This window comes from Rhinoderma darwinii, chromosome 13, assembly GCF_050947455.1.
Source record: "Rhinoderma darwinii isolate aRhiDar2 chromosome 13, aRhiDar2.hap1, whole genome shotgun sequence".
NCBI lineage: Eukaryota > Metazoa > Chordata > Amphibia > Anura > Rhinodermatidae > Rhinoderma > Rhinoderma darwinii.
This window is the reverse complement of record NC_134699.1, coordinates 19,028,242-19,049,979: the sequence shown is the minus strand read 5'-3', so window position 1 is coordinate 19,049,979 and position 21,738 is coordinate 19,028,242. Positions and strand designations below refer to the sequence as shown.

The window sequence follows — 21,738 nt, the reverse complement described above, 5'->3', positions numbered from 1 at the left end:
ACATAATTCACCTACAGTTCAATTGTCTTCCATTCGGCATTTCAACTGCTCCCAGGGTCTTCACCAAGATCATCATAGTCCTAGCAGCAGCTCTCAGAATGTAGGGCATCTACCTGGTCCAATACCTAGACGATTGGCTACTAAGAGCTCCAACCGCACATCTTTCTGTCCATTTAGCCACCACTCTCTCATGTCTAAGTCCGCATGGGTTCCTGATCAACAGAAAGAAACCTCAGCTTCTTCCTTCTCAAAGGTCAACTTACCTAGGTTTCTGATAGACACAAGGTCCTTTACCATCACTCTATCCACAGAACGAATCATAAATATAAGACAAGGTGTCAACTTCCTTCTACATCATCAGGGGATATCTCTAAGATCTGCAATGAGAGTCCTTGGCCGCCTAACGTCGTCCATAGAAGCAGTCCCCTGGGCCAGGATACACTTCAGAAGTCTCCAGTCCAATATTCTGTCCCAATGGAACAGACATCATCAAGCTCACGACAATACCCTAAAGATCATTCCACAAACCAAAATAGACTTGAGGTGGTGGCTCAAGAAGAAGATTCTCTCTTCAGGCAGATCTCTTGTCCCCCTTGTCCAGTCAGTGGTAACCACAGATGCTTCAATGCTCGGCTGGGGAGCTAATTATTTGGATACAGAACAATTGGTCTACCATGGAGAGAGCACTCTCATCCAACTTGAGGGAACTCAGGGCGGTGAAAATAGCCCTTCATCATTTCCAACCTCTCCTCAAAGGGAAAGCTGTTCTTGTTCAGTCCGACAACTCTCCCACAGTATTTTACATAAAGAAGCAAGGGGGGACCAGGAGTCCAATTCTGTTGAAGGAATGCAAGGCCATCATGAAAAATGTGAAAGATTTCTCAGCCGTACATATCAGAGGCGTCCTCAACCAACGAGCAGACTGGTTGAGCAGGAATTCTCTCCTCCCAGGAGAATGGAATCTAAATCAAGAGGTTTACCACAGCATCATATCCCGGTGGGGGATTCCCTCCATAGACATACTGGCCACGAGGAACAACAGGAAGACTCCGAGGTTTGCATCGCTGAACTGTCTGGACTTTCTAATGGTTTTAGACGGCCTCTCAGTCCCCTAGAAATATAGAGTTCATTTATGCCTTTCCTCCCATTCCTCTGGTTCCGAAAGTCCTCAAAAAGATCTGTGAGGAACAAATAGAAGCCATTCCAATAGTCCCATTTTGGCCCAGGAGGGCTTGGTTCCCTCTCATGTTTTTGAAGGGGAGAATATTGGAGACTACCAGTCCAACAAGACCTTCTCACTCTGAAGGAGGTTTCACCATCAAGACATCAAGTTCCTTCATCTTACGGCCTGGAGACTGAGAGGTCACTACTAGCAGATAAAGGGGTGTCACAAGAGGTCATCCAGACCCTATTGTCATCCAGGAGACCTTCAACCATTAAAGCTTATGGCAGAATTTGGAAGGTTCTTAATGAATGGTGCCATCAAAGATCTACAGCCTCCATCTCTGTTCCTGTGATTTTAAAAAGTTTTGTTTTTTTTTATGTAAAAAAAAAAATGAAAAGTTAAAAAAAAAAACTTTTTCCCATTTCCCCCTTAGAGCATAGTAAATAAATAAACATAATTGGTATCGCCACATCCGTAAAAGTCTGAACTATTACAATATATCATTATTTAACCCGCACAGTGTACATTTTTTTTTTTTACAGCGTAAACGCCAGAATCGCTATTTTTTGGTCACCTCATCTCCCACAAAAAATGAAATAAAAAAGTGATCAAAACATCGCATGTACCCCAAAATTGTATAATTGAAAACTACAGCTTATCCCGAAAAAATAAGCCCTCATACCATTTAATCAACGGAAAAATAAAAAAAGTTACGGCTCTCAGAATTTGGCGACACAAAATAAATTTTCTTTTTTACACTTCGGTTTCTACATGTAAAAGTAATAAAATATAGAAAAAAACTATACATATATGGTATCGGCGTAATCGTATTGACCCACAGAATAAAGTTAACATGTTGTTTTAATTGCACAGCGAATTCCGTAAAAACAAAGCGCAGAAAACAATGCAGGAATAGCTTTTTTTTCATTTTCTACCCCACAAATAATTTTTTTCCCGTTTCCTACTACATTATATGGCACAATAAATGGTGCCCTCATAGGACTATATCCACGGAAAAATAAAAAAATGTATGGCTTTTGGAAGGTGGGGAGGAAAAAACGAAAATGAAAATCTGAAAAATGACTGCGGGGGGGAGGGGTTAATATTGCTTCTCAAATCCCATTTGTCTTGTGCTGCCGAGGATGATCAGGAAAGCGAAAATTGTCTTACCTGTAATTTGCCTTTCCTTGAATCCGAAGGCGGCACAACTTTCCCATATTTTCTGCATATTTACACCAGTGGTGAGGGGCTTAGCCCTCCTATATGCCCTGGCTATGCTGGTTAAGTGTACTGATTAATTGATTAACCACTGATGTGTTTTTTCCTGTCCTAGTAGCCGGGGGGCATGACTAACCCATTTGTATTATGCTGCCGAGAATTCAAGGAAAGGAAAATTACGGGTAAGACAATTTTAGCTATTCGCACTATAAAAATACATAACTTTATTTGTAAAAACCACAAGTCTTGCTGGACCTTGTGGTGCCACACCGTATCCATGCAGGGGGTAGAATCGTGGCCTAATAGGTGTACTAAGATGGCAGACTTGGGGGCCTTCATTAGGCTCTCAGCTGCCATCTATTGGCACCCCAAGATCACATCACAGTGGGTTGATGAGTGACTGAGGGTGCCCCCTCTCAATATACCCGCTTTGATACCGTGGTTGCTATTGATTGTGGCATCTAATGGGTGAAATGGTCGGGATCAGGGTTATCTCCAATCCGAGTTGTTGCAGTACGGTCCCTGCGGTATGTTTATAACTGATGGTTCCTGAGCCAGTGCCATCATCACGCTGTACAGGTTGCTCTGAGATCTTGTGTTATTTCCCTGTGTGTACTGACTGGAAGTACGCGAGAGTTGTGGCTTGTTCACACCATCCTGCAACTTATCTCAGCCGGTTGAGCTATTTTCATGGGAAAACAGCTCCTCATTTTCAGCCGTTTTTTTAAGAAAACTCTGCGTTTTAAACGGACGTTTTTGGAGCTGTTTTTCTATAGAGTCAATGAAAAACGGCTCAGCAAGGGACATGCACTTCTTTTACGTGACCGTTTTTAAAACAGCAAGATGTTTGGAGGCGTTCTACATCCGATTTTTCGGTCGTTTGCGGCCCGAAAAACGGCCGAAAACAAGCTGTGTGAGCATACCCTAACCCCAAAGATCCCATGGGGCCTCTTGCAAGCTGCTCCAGAAACCTAACAGCAGGAAGCTTTGTGCACTGATTTCCGTAAGAGCTTATGGTGGCTTATATGCAGCAGCCAAACTGCAGTGTAAAGCATGGGGGGGACAGTACTCTTGAATTAGACAAAAGTTGGAGTTCAGACCACTTTAGACTCTCAGTAGACAATGCAGCTAAGCTGTATTCACTGATCATAGTTGCGCCAAATTGGAGCGGAGCTTAAAAGCGATTGCGCGTAGATTTGCATATGCCCATATATCCGTTTGCATTCTGCTGTGTATCACCATATTATAGATGAGACTACCATAATTCTGTCCACTCACACTCTACTGCTTACAGCATACAGTAATCATTTTCTTTTTTACATATCAGCGCCCCTTTGTGGACAGTTCACTGTGAAATTGTACCCAATTGACAAAGTTCAGTGGATGAGGCCTTCTGGATGCAGCAGGAGATATGCAGTGAGTGTAGCTGGTACTCTTAGGTCTGGAATCGCTTGGTGGCACTGCCTGCTATATAGATTCCTCACAGCGCACCGGGCAAGGTGCTGAAGACGACGAGGCTGGTTTGCAACTTGCAGGACGGACTCATAAAATGTCAGATGTTCCTGTGAGCAGAGAAGACGTTTTATTCAGCACTTACTTCAGGAATATAATAAATTAATCCTTTAGGTTACATTATAGAAGGTTAGTGGTTGGCACCCTGGCATGTGTACTGCCTCTTGTGCCCAATATTGGGTTGATTACAGAAATAAATAAAATGTGTCCCGTACCTTCCATGTTTCCGCGGACACGGCTTCTACCCAAAAGTCTCCTGGTGGAATTCGGTCATATGAGTTGAGAAGGATCTCGAAGGTGAAAGGTGAAGCAGCACAGAATCGCCACATCTGCGGGCACATTATAGATGAGACACGAAGCGCTGTATGGTTACAGTAAATACCCATTGTATACCCACAGTTTCCTATTATTTATAGAGGCTTCCATTAGGTGGGTAGCAGGAAGCGGGTAACACTCCTGTGTGACTGGCATTGTACCCCACCAGTCTGCAGTAGTACTAGTGTCCTGAATAGTACCAGGCGTATAGCAATGGCGCCTGCACGCAATAAATGTCTGGAGCTTTAGGCCCCGCCCAACAATTTGGCCACAGGACTCACCCCATCACCATACCCTACTCGCAGAATAGGGGGAATTTATTGAGACTGGCGTTTTTTTACCCCGCATCTCGGTTTATGAGCAGGCATAAATTTGCACTATAATTTGCCCCAATTTCTGTCGCACATAGTAATAAATCTGACAGTACGTTGCTGACCCCGCCCTCTCCTGATTAACCACACCCACTTTTCAAAAGTGACAAAAAGCAAGAAAATGTGCAGATATTCGCACAAATATGGCGTGATAACCAGATTGATGCGCTACTTTTTCCTTGCACTATTTTTGATAAATTTCCCCCAGTTTGTATAGCGCCTTAGCCTCCTGCCATTAATAAATCCAAACTGCATGTCGCCCCTTATAATGATATCTACAAATATTGCTATATCATGTGAGCATATATATGTATTGAATGGAGACTGCTGCTAGTGGTGGGCGTTCCTATGGGCTTCCTTACCCAAAGGGATGCCCATAGGCATGTGCCCCTAGTGTCTAATGGGAAATCCAGCCCTGAGTATGAATGAATAATGAGCCACCATCACACCGTTGGGAAGACGGTCGCCAGTACTCAGGGTGTTTGGTCAATAGAAGTGGGCATAATAAGTCTAGCAGAAGCTAGAAACAGTGCCACTCTTGTTCATAGGTCATGTCTGGTATTGCAGCTCATCCCCATTTAAGTGTGGCTAGAGGAGGACTGGATGTAAATCTACTTAGTTTTCTTAACAGTCACCGTGATTCACAAACAACGCAGCAACAAAGAGTTAAACGACAAATTCATCTCTGATACATCTGTATATATTTTTTTTACTATCGGTAATTGCATTGTACCCATCACAGATATACACAGATTAGTGCCGATTTACTAAGCTAACATTTAGACAGCAGAAACCTAGACCAGTCAGTGCAAAGATTCCCCAAATTGATCACAGTGGCACATGCGGAATGATAAATTTGGCGCATCTTTCTAGACTTGCTAGAAACGTTTCCCTTCCTTATAACAACTCTTGGTTGGTAAAGTTTTTCTTTTGCTACATTTTAAAGTGTAACTAAACTATTTAAAAACTTTTAATGTGTCATAGTGACACGTCAGAAGTTTTGATCGGTGGTGGTCTGAGCCCTGAGACCCCCACGATCACTAAAACAAAGCTGCAGAAGTGCTCGGAGTGAGCGCTGTGCTGCTTTAGTTTCTGATTGGCTTTTCTCGGAGTGGTACGGGCGCAATGGAAAGCCTATGAATCGGCTTAAGGAAGAAAGCCGATCAGAAACTAAGTGGCACAGCGCTCGCTCGAGCTCTTCTGCCGCCTCATTTTAGCGATCAGTGTGGGTCTCAGTGCTCGGACCACCTGACATGTCAAAAGTTTTCCAAAAGTCTAGTTACCCTTTAAGTCACGCCCACACCCCTTTTTCTAAACACTTTTAAAACGTTTCTAGTGAGGTGCAAACATCTGTACTTAAAGCAGCGCTCCAAGAAATGTTTTATCTTGGCCCCCATTTGGAAAGTCCATCCGGTAAATGTTAGGGAAAGTATTTCTCTTACTGAGCACTTTATTGCTGAACTATGTCCCATTCAATGTGAGTGTCATAGGAACTCATGGCGAAAGTGACTTCTGGTCCACACAGCAGACGCTGTAGGATTCTGGCGGGCACAATGCGGGTCACGTGACATAACGGCGGACTGGAGCGGACAAGATACTTCGGCAATAAAGCTCCCAGTAAGAGGATTAACTGCCCTACCATTTACCAGGTATTCTTTCCAAATGGGCCGAAATACGTTTTTTTTACTGAAATGTTCCTTTAAATTAGTCTAAAATGAATTTGGCGCATTTTACAACACATTCTAGAAGCAGACACCGTAGTAAATCTGCTTCATCATGTTTTATAGACCTTGAAACAGCAGGTTTAGGATACTTACCTTGACACTAGGGGGCACAGCGCCATGATTTAGTAGTGTCTGTACCAACTCATGAGGCTGGCACTCAGGATAATCTGTGCACACCTGCAAAGCACAGTCCAGAGGTGTGTAACCAACACTATTTGTCACATTAACAGACACCCCACGGGCCAGAAGCGTCTGAACCAGACGAAGATGGCAATTGGAACTGGCATTGTGGAGCGGTCCATGGCCCTTCTTGCCCGGCATCCCAGGATCGCCCCTGGCTTTCAAGAGCAGCTCTGCCACCCGCAAATAGCAAGCAAAGTGTTGAGGGGAATCACAAGCAGCGCACGCTGCATTCAGAGGTGTCTCACCCTCGCGATTGCGGGCACATGGGTCAGCACCAAGGCTCAGATATAATGCCACATGATCTTCAAGACCTCGTACGGAAGCCACATGTAGTGGGGTGGCACGGGTATAATGGCAGGGCAGGGTGACGAGAGCGCCATAGTCCAAAAGCAATTTTGCACATCTGAAATAGAGCAAGTAACGTAGGATGTAATAGTATGTTGTATATTTTATGTAGATATATCCAGTTTATTATACATTGCTTCTATATGTCACTAATGCGACCGAAACATGGCATGGTGCGAAATCGGAGGCATGCAGGAGGTCAAGGTTAAGTATGGAGTATGTTACAGATGACCCCATTGCAATATCTGGGATCTAAGCCATTAGAAAGAGGGGGCGACCTCCATCATCCGACCCCACCACGGCGTGATCGCACAGTGCCGATGGTTGTCATGGCGGATTGGGGTCCTAATGAAGGCACCCAGGTCTGCGATCTTACTGCTCCTATAAAGCCCTTCCTTTGCTCGTAAATAGCCCAGTACACTGCAATACATGGGTATTGCAGTATATTGTACCAGGGATCAAATGATCGCTTGTTCAAGTCCCCTAGGGGGACTAAAAAATATAATTAAATAAAAATCTGGTAAATAAAATTTTCAATAATGTACAAAAAAAATAGAAAATATTAAAAGTTCAAACCCCCCCTTTTCCCCCTAAGGTAATGTCAAAAAGTAAACATAGTTGGCATTGCCGTGTCCATAAAACTTAAAACTATTAGGATACCATGTTATTTCACCCACTGGATCAACGGCGTAAAAAAAAAAATATACATATATTTTAACAAGCTAGAATGTCTGTTTTTGGTCACCTCGCTTCCCCCCAAGAATGGAATGAAGAGTGATCGAAAAGTCATATGTACCCCAAAATGATGCCAATAAAAACTATGGCTTGTCACACAAAAATAAAAAGTCCTCACACTGCTGTATTGACAGAAAAGTTAAAGTTACGGGTCTTAAAATATTAAAAAAAAATGTAACAACTAATTTTTTCTCTGAAAAAGTAGTAAAACAAAAAACAAACAATATAAATTTGCTGTAGTCAGAATCGCATTGACCAGCACCGAGAAACACCATAACAGCGAAAACCTAAAACAATGGAGGAATTTGCGTGTTTTTTTCCTTCCACCCCACAAAGATTTTTTTTCAGTTTCCCAGTACATTATATGGTACTTTAAAAACGACAACTCGTCCCACAAAAAACAAGGACTCGAACAGCTTTTTTCGATAGAAAAATTAAAAAAGTTATGGCTTTGGGGCGAGAAAATGAAAAATGGCTGCGGCGCCAAGGGGGTTACATAGGGGCATTTACATGATTCCATCTAAAGAGTTTGTGGTGCTGCAAACTGCGGTAACCATCATGGGCATTGGACAACTAGGATTTGGGGGAGAACCCTGTTTATCAGCATCAGTGAGCAGGCTTTTGGCCAAAATCTTGGTCTGGGTCTTACAAATCTTCAGAGACTCCATTAAACCAAAAAGGGAGTAGTATCAGTACGCTCTTAATATTCCCAACATTATCCCATATTAGATACCTACTCCAGTGTTTCCTTGGTGGTACAGAGGTGGAGGGGCGCCTGGCCATCTTCGCTCTGTAGATTGGGGTTCGCTCCACGGGTCAGTAACAGTTGAGTACACTCGGCATGGTGAGCCTCACAGGAGTCATGAAGGGCAACACGTCCACCCGCTAGAGAGTTGGGGTTTGCTCCTCGGCAAATCAAATGTCGCACGCAGTCAGAATACCCACGACCGGCAGTGATGCGCAGTGGACTGGTGTGCGACTTCTTAGGAATTAGAGAAAAGAGGCCTGGGAAGAAAGCAACTAAATATCAACACTACATGGAGAAGGTAGGATCATCATAAGCCTAACTCCTCCGAGAGACTCATCCCCCAAAAAATAGACACACAACACATTCGTTTTCGCAAAATTTGTGTCCTGCACATTTTATTTAACAGCAGCACATGAAATACAGCGCTAGAGGAGCATGACCCCGCGACATAGGACTCTCTGAGCTGAGGTCCTGCTGCTTCCAGAACTTGAAGCAGACCAGACATGCCCGCCTGCCACAGCTGCCCACCCAGGCAGCCATCAGGACCTAAGTCTGGCCTTTGTGACTGCCCAGACCTGCTGCACAGCTAGTGCCCCCATGTGTAATTTTACCCTGCCATGTAGCTAGTGGATACTCACCGTGGTCCACCACCGAATTTCTCTTACCAGGCGTGCAGTGTCATAATGCTTTTTCACCCTCTCTCAGCTAAGGAATGCCCTACCACTACCTGGGTATCCTTAGAAAACCAATTCCCTACCCTCCTCAAACTAATTACTGCCTTCCACCTCTTCCAACCGTTCTGCCCATGTTTACATCTTTCTCCAGGCGAGACATAAGCTTACCTCTCCATGCGGCCAGCGCCATTATACCTCTATCCAAACCCCAATGTTATCCTCTTGGCCCTCCTTATGGTTCCTCGGGCTGAGTCCCCATCCCTTGTCACTACTGCTCGCTGGTGATCATCTTACATCTGCAACACACAGATCTCCTGCGGATCCCATGGTGATCTGTTTGGTTAAGTAGACGTGCCGGAGGCCCAGGTATTGTGGCCATAAAATGGACACTAAAATGCGGCCATATTACTGCCATGTAAAAGTGACCTTAAGAAAATTTCAACAAACCTTCTCGAGTCTTCTATACTCTCTACACCGACTATTTGGACTCAATTGTCTATTGAGCTCATGTCCTTCCTCTCTAAAGAGTCCTCTTTGTGAAGAGTTCATGTAGGGGGGCTTCTTCTGACCCTCCTCATTGGAAGTTTGGGAGAGGGGGTATTAGTGGGTAAAGTTGCACCCTCTACTTTAGCGGTGTTCCGACGTCATACAGATGTCCTAATAAAAAGAAGCCCTTTGTTGGTAGGGTTCCTTTATGTTCTTGTAGAACTTCTCCATGAAGGTTGAGACCTCGTTTAGAGGAAACCATTGCTCATTGAGCTGTGGCAGGAGGTCTAATGTCACAACTACTATTGCTTCCTCCTATAATGTTTTCTCGTTGTTTTATTACCTAGACTAATATATTTAGGAGCCTGACTGAATGTTTTACTCATAGTCATCATCACTCTTAATCCTTTAGTTGACGGTACTCACATTTTATGTTTAGGGCTTGAAGTCATATATTACAGACTAATACAGGGGCCCCTGTCCGGCCGTGACATGTCCGAAAAGTGCACCAACTGCAAAAACTTTAAGGACAATCACTTGAAAACCATGGCAACTTGCGGTGAGACCATGTGGGCTCAGATTTCAGCCACGTTATGGCTGCACCACGGCAGAATCAGGACGGCTACATGTGTCTTTACCCTCAATGTAACCAGCATTCTGATATTTGTCATTACTTATTGTTTTAGAACCACATATGATGGTTATTACAGTCATGTATTATAGTGAATATCTAACCTAGAAGCCACAATTTTTTGGGTTCATACCGAATCCCACAAAAAGAACCGTCATGTGCATTTGCGTACAGTAGGACGTCTATGGTGCCGTATTATCGCTCTGTACAACTTGAAGGTTGTACAGAGCTGTAATATGATAGTCTGTGGAGGCCTTAATTGACCTGAACATCTATCTAAGGGTATGTGTACACGTAGTGTTTCCAGCCGTTTTTCGGGCCGTAAACGTCCCGAAAAACGGCTGAAAAATCGTAAATCAGGACGCCTCCGACGGGCTGTTTTTTTTCATGGCCGTTTTTCAAAACGGCCGCGTAAAAAAACGGCCGCAAAAAAGAAGTGCATGTCACTTCTTTAGCCGTTTTTCATTGACTCTATAAAAAAACACCTCCAAAAACGGCCGTAAAAAACGCGAGTGGCTTAAAAAACTTCTGAAAATCAGGAGCTGTTTTCCCTTGAAAACAGCTCTGTATTTTCAGACGTTTTTGAGTTCTATTTCATATACTTTTGTCGCATATCTCTCATATCTATTCATGTTATATCTATCCATCCTATATCTATCTGTTCTATATATCTCTCATATCTATCTGTAATGTCCGCGGTCGCAGACTCCTATCATCCTGCAGACGTCTTCCTCCCCAGAGATGCAACCGTCCAGTCCTGCAGTGACCACTAGGGTGCGCGCTCAAGCTCATACCCGGCCTTAATGAGACAGAGCACACACGTTTTAGATTAACTGATTGCTCCCATGATCACCCTGGACTATAAGAAGGGCCCTGCCCCTTCCTGCATTGCCTGAGCTTTGTTGTGTTACCCTTTGCAAATGGTCCCTTAGTGGTTTCCAGTTCCCAGTGTTCCTGTACCTGCTACCTGTATCCCGTGCTACCTTGTTCCAGTGCCGTGAAGAGTTGGAGGCGTGTTGTGTCGTATACTATGCCTGCTGTATTTTACCACGCCTGGTGTCTGCCTGCTGCCAAGGTCCCATCCAAACCTACCATCGTTCCGGTCAGTATTGCTACAGGTACCCTTATTCGAACTTTTGACTTTGCCTTGGTATCCTGTTTGGCCAGCTATCCCGCTACGGCGGTACAGCCCAGTGTGTCCACACACCCATCATGACACTATCTCATATCTATCTATATATCTCTGTATCTATCGATCTCTCTCATATCTATCTATATATCTCTGTATCTATCACTATTGTTGCCTCCCGCTCAGTGTCTGGATATTTTCCAGTGTTTTCGCAGCTGGTGTTTCGTTCCGGTCACGGTGACATCTGCTCTGCAGATTTAACCCTTCCTATCCTACAGTGAGCCAAACACCCCAGACTCTCTCACCCATTTCCGGGGACCACTGGAGCTCCTCACTGACTGTCTCCACCAAAACTTCTGCTGAATCATCAGCTTTGAATATCCCCTTAATCCTTTCCACGTCTCCTGTGTAAAGGGCATTATGAATGGCAGTATCCCGGCAATATTGGCGTCTTCGGTTGGCAGGTGGGTAAGAAGGCCGGCTGTCAGACAGGAACCTGCGGGTGAGACATTGACTTCTCACCGCCCTTCTCCGTTCCTCATCCTCCAGCTGTTCTCGCTGCTGCTGCAGGGATCGTAGGGTGGCAGCGGAGTACGGAAAGGTCTCTTTGGCCATTTTATATGGGTTTTAATTTTACCTTCCAGTCCCGGAACCCAGAGCCTCAGGGCACAGAGAGAGTCAGCGAGAGAGAGAAAGGAGCGATGTCCTATTTATAACCCAGAGACCTCTGCGAAAATATGTTTACCATGTGGAGAAGTATCATGTTTCTGGGTATAATCATGGGGTCGCTTGTCCCTATCCGGTCCCTTATCGTGACATTTATTGTTGCTATTGATCACGAGCAAAATGTAGGAACAGTATCTGGATATATAAAATCTAAAAAAAATATTGTGCCATCCTCCTTAGGTTGTTAAAAATCCAATTTAGCGGGAGAAGGGGACACATGAACCTATTACACTGACTTGTATTGTACGGTATTGCTAAACATCTTCCTTAAAATTTCAATTAAAATATTCGGAATGAGGGAATTTATCAACAGGAAGCCAAGCAGATGTGCCAGTCTGGACAACCCCTGTATATATGTCCTATTAGAGCATATGGATGCCAGGGGGATCCCTGCTTGGGACCCCCTCTCCTAGTGAGTGGTGAGCCCCTAACAAACCGCATCACCTGCTCTGGAGGACGGAGCGCGACTCCACGTTACATAGTCACCCGTTCACTTGAATGCTTATCGCTATAAAAATAGATTGTTTCATCTGCCTGACCCGCAGTGATCAGCTGATTGTCAACGGGTCATATTTCGAGAATTGGTTATGTAGATGGGACAACCCCTTTAAGGCTAGGACTCTATAGCGACATGAAGTGACCTATCAACTGGAATAAAATCCGTCCTCTGCATATGATGAACACATGAACACACGGGTGATCCGCTAGTTACAGTCCAGTTATCAGAGATACGGGGCTACCTGCGTGTCCATCACATGACTAGTGCAGATATTTTATCTACTTTAAGTAAACAATGAACATTCCTATTAAATGACAGCAAGCAGAGATCTTGAATTTATACAGAAAGCATTGAAAAATTGTATAATGAAAAAGTTATACAATGAATAAGCTTTATTTGCCAGAACCAAAATACCCCTGTAGCCTCACCGGCCTACACGATGGGCACGGACTAAGGTGCCATACACTACATGCCTACAGACTCCTGAGATGTAAATCCGGTAATATACAACACTCAGACATAAAGGAGAGAGCAGGGAAGTGTCTGGATAGATTATATATATATATATATATATATATATACACACACACACACACGGAGGGAAGCCACCCGGGTGTCCGCGTACGTGCAGAGGGCAGTCACCCGGGTGTCCGCGTGCGGAGGGTAGTCACCTGGGTGAGGAGAATACTTGTGACCTGGGCTGCAGCTTCACGTCCATACAAAAAACAGACAGAAGAGCAGCTCTAAAGCTCAAAGTACTGCTCTATTAGGTGAAGTTCTAAGCAGCCGTCCCATTTTACATTCACTATGAATACATTGGTGAAGTGGCTGGAAGGTTATTCATATTACTCGCTATGGTGATGAAGCATTTAGAGAAATTGTAACATCCGACCATCTTCCCCAATACAAGGAGGCTCAGGTGTTGTTCTAACTTTTAGTTCAGCTCGTACATATCCATTAACTTTATTATAAACCGCTCAGAATACAAAATATATAGAAAAATCTGGGATTCTGCCGTCTACACTTAAATTACATGCATTTAATTGCAGACGATAAACTTACTGAGGCCTTGAAAACACAAGTGCTGGTTGTCCCTCTTCAAGTCACAGCTCTGTGGATATAGCGATACTGAACTAGCTGAAAAGGGGGGGGGGGGAAACTGACAAGTGGCTCTCTAGCTGCCGTCAAACTACAACTCCCAGCATGCCCCGGCAGCTGTAGGCAGTCAGGGCATGCTGGGAGTTGCACTTTCACAACAGCTGGAGAGGCACAGACTAGGGACTCTTGTCTTAGAGAACTCTATACCGTGGGCCGGGGCTCTACTGAAGGGCAATTGTTAACCTTGTAGTATATTTTCGTAGTCTTTTTTATTTACAAGTCCCAGCAGCCATTGCATCCAAAGGTTCTAGTCAATGCTGTAATACCAGTGACGTCTTGTTTGAAGACTCTGGTTCGGAGGCCACCTATTAGTCTTCCGGAAGGTCACAAAGCAGCGAGTCAAGGTCATCTGCAGAAAATAAACTGTATTACCTAATTATATAGAGGTAGTAACATATGTGAAAATGTCACACCGGCAACAACTGTCCGGCCATTAGCATTGTAGAGACAAGGGAAGAATAAGTTACTGCATGCAGGGGCAGGGGTTACATAAGAATAGAAGAAAGGTTTGTTTTACCCAGAAAACAGCGCCACCCTTGTCCAAAGGTCGTATTTGCTATTGCAGCTCATCCCTATTCAAATCAGTGGAGTGAACTGCAACAACACATCCAGGTCATGCACAAGAGGAGCGCTGTTTATGCAAAATACATTTTCATGCAACCCCTTTAAGAGCAGCGAAATGTTAAAGGGGTTGTCCGGGCACAGGATGGTGTTTCATACTGATGACCTAGGTCATTAGTATATGATCGGTGGGGGTCCAACACCTGCCTCTGGCACCGGATGTTATGCAGTAGTCAGTGTCTGTATAGCAGTTGTGCTACAGTATTGCAGCTCTGCTCCTATTCACTTATATAGGAGCAGAGCTGCAGTACCGCAGCATGACCACTATACTGTGACCGAAGCCATATGCTGCCGGCACATACATCTGTTGCCTGGAGGCAGCCGGAACAGCGGATCGGTGCGGGGTCCGGGTGTTGTACCCCCACCGATAATATACGGATGACCTATCCTGTGGACAGGTCATCAGTATGAACAACAGCCCCATGCCCGGACAACCCCTTTAAAGGTAGGCTCATTATTTCACTCACCCACATCCCAGTCTGGCTGTGGGATTTCTGGCCGCTCGGTGCTGTATGATCGGCGACAAGCCGGGGGACGGGCGTTTCTTGACCGTGTAATGTTGTAGGATGTATGAGATCCCGTCGGGTGCGATTCTCTGGACTGGGGGGGAGGGGATGTGCGTGGAGCCCTGTGCTGGATTGTGCTGGATGAGGGATGAAGTGGTGACTGTGCCCGATTGCTGTTCAGATCCACCTCATCATGTGATACCTGGATGTCGATAAAATAAATAACGTATTATTCTAATAAAAATGTCATACAGCTCATGGCACATTTTGTTTTTTTTCTGTTGGATTCATAAGGAAATTGAAATGAAAAAACCTCCGCAGTACAGTCGGGCACCCTAAGTGTCTATAAGTGCCACATTACAGCGCCTCATGTGCATGAGGGCTAATACTACACCCCAGGGAGCCCCCGACCATCATCATAACCTCCGAATCATATTCCTTACCCTGGTCTTCCCATCTTCCTCTAGAGGGGGGTAGATTTTTACCAAGTTGCTTGGAGTCACATTGAGATAATGATTTCGATGAGATGGTGAGAACACGCCGACCTGCGAATGCGAAAAAAAAAATGCATAAGAGGAGTGGAAACAATTTAAAGGGGGCTTCCCAGGGTCAACAAATAAACCTGTACAATATACAAGACACAGCTCTGATAACTGTACTGGTACAATCCGTGCACCTGTGTGAGCATCACATGACCAGGACCAATCAAGCTTCTCGTTTATGGATAGCAAGCAGAGGTATTGAAATCTGTGTAATCGATACAGCAAAATATTTTAAAAAAAATTGCATAGCTTTTCATTATATAACGAATAAGCTTTAAAAGGTATGTATATCTGTACACCTCCCTCGCTCCCTTTCCATGACCCCCATTACCTGCTGTAACAAGAGGACGCTACCGATCTTCAGTTCACTCTCTCGCTCTTCTAGTAGAAGATGATGGACAGTTCCTTGAATATCTCCTAGAGGAGAGCAGATACATTACTACTCAATGTAAAACAAAGGAAAAATCTAAGGATGGGGAACCAGCGGCTATAGGAGTAAACCATAGGCGCAGAGTAAGACACTGTAGGAGAATGGGAAGAGTAGTGCGCCAATTACCTGTTGGGTCTCTGAACACTGCACTGGCATCTCCATTAGCCGGGGTTAACGTCTTAAGGGTCACCGCCATTCTTGGGACTTTGTTCCTTGGGAGTTGCTTGAGGGCTGCCTGTAAATATTGGAAGAGAAGAGGGTGAGCGGTGAGATTACAGAATGAAGAGGATTTCCCCCCCTCATGTGATGAATATAGTGCCGGAGATATCGCCACCTTGCGCAGAACCATGACCACGCTGTATGTTCGGAGGAAGCAGACAGGGTCATTTTCATCCAATGACAGCTCAGCTTTCATAGTGGCCCAGGGACCTCTGATAAACTGTTCTTCCATTGGCTGCTGAGAGGATACCCCTTCCTGCAGATAAAAGAAATCATGAGCCGATGGACTACAGCTGGACTGATCTAACTAGAAGAAGGATGAATGGCTGCTGCGGAGACCTGTACAGAGATCCTAGACACTGATAGGAAAGAATATGTGATCAGCCATGACTTACCTTACTATGCAGCTTGGCTCGTGCCCCGTGGCTCGGGGTGTGAGGAGTGGACACCAAGATTTCATCTAGCCCTCGGTCACTGCCCTAGGAACAGGTATAAATCAAGTTTCATTAAGTACGATAACAAGTCGTATGACATGTCAAGTTTACCGGGGGAGTTTTGGGGTGTGTGGCCTTTACAAAGAGGCCGGGCGTTGGCCCATACAAATTTTGGGCTGTCCGTGATTTTTGGCTCCGTATTGTCGCTGCCCGCAGAGATCGGGTTAGGGTTCTGCAGTGGGTTCTTTAGCTGGCTGGGGAACCACTTGCTCAGAAAGGCAACATTTTTCAGGGGCTCGGCCGTGGTCAGGAGGTTGGGAATTTTCCACTTACATGAATGTCTGGTCTCAATGGTTTCCATATATCCTATTCATTTGAATGGAGAAATACTTCACATGTAGATATCTGGCTGATAAAATATACACACACATGGAAGGCACAAAGCAAATCCTACTGTGTAGACTCCATCCACTTGTAAAATGTGGTGTTGGCGGACACGGGTGGTATATGCGAAGACCACCACCTGTGAGAAGAATCTGCCACCAAATCAAACCTCACGACTTCCGCCACAAGTGAAAGGGAAATTCTGAAAACACAAAGTACACGGCCAGCACGTCTGGATGACAGCCCGGTCATCAGCTCAGAACTCTTGACCTAGAAAAGTGCCAATTTCTCAAAGGTGGTGAATTGCAAACTACTGGCATACAGATGTGACTACTGATAACACAGGAGGGCTAGTGACTTATATCCCACCACCGTGTGCTAGCACAAATTCCCCACATAAACTACCCAAAACAAGGTCATCATAGGAAAACGCATAATCAACATTAACAACCCCCAACTACGCTAAAACCAGGGAGACTTTCAAATCATGTCACGTGTGGGAACCGGATATTAAAGGAGCACTACAGGCAACTGATACTGTATTATGTCTAAAGCAGGGCCTGAAGGGGCGGGGAGCGACACAGAGATGTCATGCGTCATGCGTCACCCCCTCAAGCGGATTAGCTGAAGATTTTCTGTAACGGATTTCATTGCGGAAAATACACCGATTATTACAGTAGCAGCAAAATATCTCACCCACTCACTGTGGAAAAAAATACACAGAAAAGAAGTGCGGAAATTGACTTCTCAATCTGCAGCAGGTCAATTTCTCTTGCGAAAACAATGCAGAATTTAAGCACAGAAAATCTGGTCAGAAATTCTGCAACGTTTACGTTGCGTGTGGACAAACCCGAAGAGTTTCGTCCATTTTTGACCCAGCTTTCACATACAAAACTGATCCGCAGGTCATGCACTGGATAGATCACCTGCTGTGGAAGGAGTCCAGCCGGCCCTGGAAATCTCCTCTCTTTGGGTGGCGTCTCCCATGGCAAATTCTTGGGGGTCTTATTAGCTGCGGTCATAAGCTGTATGAGATGAGTGGTAACCACTGGGGTGGGTGGGTGCGGACGTGGAGAGGAGAGCGGAGTTCTTGGTACTGGGTGGGAGTTGCTGGCTGCTCCAGTCTGCCATACGTTTGCCGAGCCTGATGCACTGGGTGACCTAAAGGAATGTGAAGATGCAGAATGTGGGGTGCAGGTTCCCCCTCTCACAGGGGTAACAGACTGTGTTTCCACACCAGGCCTTAAACAAGGTCTTTTAGCAGTGGGTCCCGCGGACTGACACAATCCATTGCCCCCACCACTTAGATGAGAAAAGCTGTGAATTATAGGTTGGTTGGCATTGAATAGTGGCTGCTGCGACTGTGAAGTGATGTCGCTCAGACAATGTCTGGGTCCCACATCTGGATAATTTCGAGATGGCCGCAACTGAAATGAAGAACTGTCGGAGTCTCTTGCGTTCTTTTGGGATGTCTGGTTGACTGGTCTAAGGAGGAGACGAGGTTCTGGGGTTTGCCGTTGACTTTTGGACACCTCTGCCTCTAGTTCGCTGCAGAGAGATAACAATTCCTCATCATCCACATCAGGGACAGAGGAGGGTGCACTTAGTGTCTCGGGAGATTTCGTGCTTCTTTCTTGCACCGGTAAGGGCTTTGTATAGGAGATCTGCTTTCCTGCCTCCAAGTCTTCAGTACTGGTTTTAGGGATAGGCCGGAGACCGACAGATGCGGGTTTACGGTTAACATGACTGGACTCCGTACCCTCCACTACAGACAGAAAATCCTACAAAAGAAAATGGATCTTATAAATATCAATAAAACAAACAGCACGACAATATAACGAGTCAACAGGAAACTCCGCTTTGTATCAGAGTCAAGAACTGTCTACTTGTTCACATCCATATTCCTGTCCATAGGGGGCAGTATTACATTGCTGGTTTAGCCATCAATATGCTCATTTAACTGGGTAATGAGGTCAGGTTTAGGGACCACCAAAGTAATTTACTACCGGCCCTTATGTTTAAAGGGAGACGCCAGAGAAAAGCAATAACTGTAGTTATCTATAAGGGAGCCCTGCCAACTCCACAAATTATTAATCACTTGCATCATCTCTGGTACCCCCACCGATCGAGACTATGCGGATCCCCTGACCTCCATTTCGCCATGGTAGATGATGGCTGCTGCCATATCCAGGTTATATTTTAATGGAAACAAATGAGGAATCTTCCGTTCTCCTGACAGGTGGGGGTCCCAGAGGTGCAACCTACCAATCAGGGGTATGCCATAAATATCCAAAATGAGAAGGCCCCTTTAAAGACCTGGATATAGATAGATAGATAGATAGATAGATAGATAGATAGATAGATAGATAGATAGATAGATAGATAGATAGCGTGTGTGTTTCAATATGCGAGATTAGATAGTAAGCGCAACATGAACGCAATCTCTACAGCGCTGAACTCCATGCGCGTGATATATTGGCGTCACAGCTGGATTATTACTTAGAGGGAATTTTTCCTTCTATTCAAAATCAAACCTAAATCTGTAGACTGACAGGATGAATGCGGCGAGTATCTGAAGTCACATACAGAGCACAAGACCATGTTATTAAATTAGTCAGCCGTCACGCAGTATAGAACATTTATCAAACTGGTGGGGAAATAAAAAGCAGCAGCCAGTCAGATATCAATGACTAATCCTCAGAAGAGAAAATACAAGATGGGATTTGTTGACATGGTCAGTGACTTTTCCTTTGCGGTAAACCCGCAAACATTTCCCTATTTGCAGCTATAAAACATCAGCCACTTCCAATGTGAACAATGATTGTTTCTTCCGTCGTAATTTGTACTATATGTTATTCTACAGCTCAGTCTAGGAATTTTTTGGGAAAAATTTAAAGGGTCTGGCTGTGTCTGGAATATCATTGAGCTGCAATGCCAGAACCAGCCTATCAACAAGAATGGCGCTGTTTCTAGAAGAAAGCAGCCATGTTTTTCTACTGCTCTCTATCTGCAATGGAGACCAGACAATACTTACACACGCAGGGATTTTCCCATCTTGGCCATATATTACCCACCTCTGGGACGGGACCACCCTGACCTCCGTCCTGTGTTGCTCACGGTGCTACAACGTTTCCGTAACTCTCATTCACGTCAATGGGAGTTACGGGAACAGCGTAGCTCAGCGATCACCTCGTCAGTCAGTGGCCGGGGAGCAAGAGAAGGTATGACGTGAGTCAGGGGGCCTTGTTCTAGAGAGAGGTGCTGGTCCCAGAGGGGAGGGGCCCATATCGGAAATTTTTGGGTATCCTGTGGATATGCCATAGATGTCCAAGATGGGAAAAATCCCTTTAAACAGATTATTCGGAGCTGTGCCTATCACAGTGGCGGAGATCTAGTAAGAAGTGACTACCATTACCTCATCATCAAAGTCTTCGGACCCGGAGCAGAACAGGTTCTGGAAACTTAAAGCCTGGAAAGACAAAAAAGTATTTAGAAGTATGTAATGAATATAAAGGTTGGGGATAATTGATATTATTTGACCCCTATTTAGGTTAAGGACACACTGTATAAATGATTGTTAATATCCGCACGTTTTTGGAGGTAAGCAGTAGTGCCTCGACCTCTGCGTGTGACCTTACCCTGTGGCATCATTGACCCCAGCGTGTGAAATTGATGCAGATTATGGAGGTTGCCATTGTACGCAGCCTCTTTAACTTACGCAAGAGTGAATGACGCCCCCTTAAAGCGTCCTTCCAATTAAATTTTCGGGCATTGGCGCAGGGTGCCCGCTGGACAGTAGCTGCCAAGGCAACCGTACAACCCAGTCATATTCTAACCAACAGAACCCATGCACAGTACTCAGCGAGGCGTTGAACGGTTGATACGGAAACGGTACTTGCCAGCATGCACCCTGTGCCTCTGAACGCCCAATATCAGATTGAGTGGGAAAATTCAATTGGAGGGACACTTTAATATTGTGAGAGACACAGCCAGGAGTGTAACTACAAGGAGTGCGGAGGCCAGGGACTAATCTGGGGGGGGGGGGGGGGGGTCACAAAAGTCACTTTTGCCCCATAGAGCAGTATTAGAAATGGCGCAGGAACTTGAGTTACACCTTAAAACAATGGGGAAGATTTATTAGAACTAGTGCAAGGGAAGAGTGGAGCAGTTGCTCATAGCAACCAATCAGGACGCTGCTTTCATTTTCCAACTAAATATCAGAGCTGCAATCTGATTGGTTGCTCCCTATATCCCTTGCAGTAGTTTTGATAAACCTCATATGCACCCCCATGGCAGCTCATGTCACCGGGTTAGGAATAAAACACATGTTAGTGCAGCTGTACAGGAAACGGTTTATCAGGACATGCTGGAACATGTAGTCCCCCAACAGTTGAAGGACACAACGTTCCTAATAACGTAAACAGAAAGGAAGTTGGTTACATTGTGACCTGTACTAAATTCAGTAAATGAAGGGAGGACAGAAACTAAATTCACCATATATAATGAGCGTAAGGCGCCGCGGCATCAGCCAAACAGCCAGCGACAGCTCCAGCGATGTAAGGTCCCCCGGAGACAGCTTCCGGTGCACACTTCCGGCGTTTGGAACGCAGGCTTCCTGTATTTGGAATGCAAAACTCTCGCTGTGATTCTCGTTGGGCTCCGCCCCATTTCCAAATAAGGGCATAGGACTGCCCCCTGGTGATTTAACGTGTCAGCCCCTACAGCAGATCATTAGGTTATTCCTTTTTTTATTCTCCTTTGATTTATTATAGAAGCTGCGGCATAAAGATGAATTTACTGCTAATACATGTATTTCAGGTCTATTAGAAAATAAATGTGAAGTTATCAGGGAGGAAAAGGAGTTACATTTTAAGTTCGTCATCACTGCTGTGCTGGGTATACGGTGTGTTTACACGTGATTATTAATATTGATATGACTATGACATCACCTAATCTGGCCACAGACATAACAATAATCCTTAT

At 44.9% G+C, this 21,738-nt stretch overlaps 2 protein-coding genes across 2 annotated transcripts; both read right to left on the bottom strand.

The window, feature by feature from the left end:
* Nucleotides 1-3,405: 3,405 nt before the first annotated feature.
* ASB16 (ankyrin repeat and SOCS box containing 16) lies at nucleotides 3,406-11,851 on the bottom strand. The gene is made up of 5 exons (XM_075847052.1): nucleotides 11,542-11,851; nucleotides 8,306-8,573; nucleotides 6,399-6,891; nucleotides 4,111-4,224; nucleotides 3,406-3,945 (listed from the first exon to the last, which is right to left on the bottom strand). The coding sequence occupies exons 1-5, from the start codon at nucleotides 11,849-11,851 to the stop codon at nucleotides 3,760-3,762; spliced, it is 1,371 nt and encodes a 456-aa protein (XP_075703167.1). The 3' UTR covers nucleotides 3,406-3,759.
* A 984-nt stretch (nucleotides 11,852-12,835) lies between these two features.
* HROB (homologous recombination factor with OB-fold) lies at nucleotides 12,836-21,357 on the bottom strand. Its single transcript, XM_075847051.1, has 10 exons — nucleotides 21,250-21,357; nucleotides 20,171-20,224; nucleotides 17,682-18,536; nucleotides 16,333-16,416; nucleotides 16,053-16,193; nucleotides 15,845-15,953; nucleotides 15,620-15,705; nucleotides 15,190-15,291; nucleotides 14,708-14,948; nucleotides 12,836-13,968 (listed from the first exon to the last, which is right to left on the bottom strand). Exons 1-10 carry the CDS (start codon nucleotides 21,250-21,252, stop codon nucleotides 13,928-13,930), a joined length of 1,716 nt encoding a protein of 571 aa, XP_075703166.1. The 5' UTR covers nucleotides 21,253-21,357; the 3' UTR covers nucleotides 12,836-13,927.
* Nucleotides 21,358-21,738: the final 381 nt, after the last annotated feature.

Bases quoted from the DNA above. Each gene is read 5' to 3' on its own strand.
- HROB (XM_075847051.1), bottom strand. The intron at 18,537-20,170 runs GTAATGGTAGTC...TTTCTTTTGTAG, and splicing joins CCGAAGACTTTGATGATGAG to GATTTTCTGTCTGTAGTGGA. The intron at 16,417-17,681 runs GTGATCTATCCA...ACCTGTTCCTAG, and splicing joins CTGGACTCCTTCCACAGCAG to GGCAGTGACCGAGGGCTAGA.
- ASB16 (XM_075847052.1), bottom strand. From the start codon at position 11,851: ATGGCCAAAGAGACCTTTCCGTACTCCGCTGCCACCCTACGATCCCTG. The intron at 8,574-11,541 runs GTGAGAGAGTCT...CTTTCTTCCCAG, and splicing joins CCAGTGGTCCCCGGAAATGG to GCCTCTTTTCTCTAATTCCT. The intron at 4,225-6,398 runs GTAAGTATCCTA...ATGTGCCCGCAG, and splicing joins CTGTGCCCCCTAGTGTCAAG to ATGTGGCGATTCTGTGCTGC.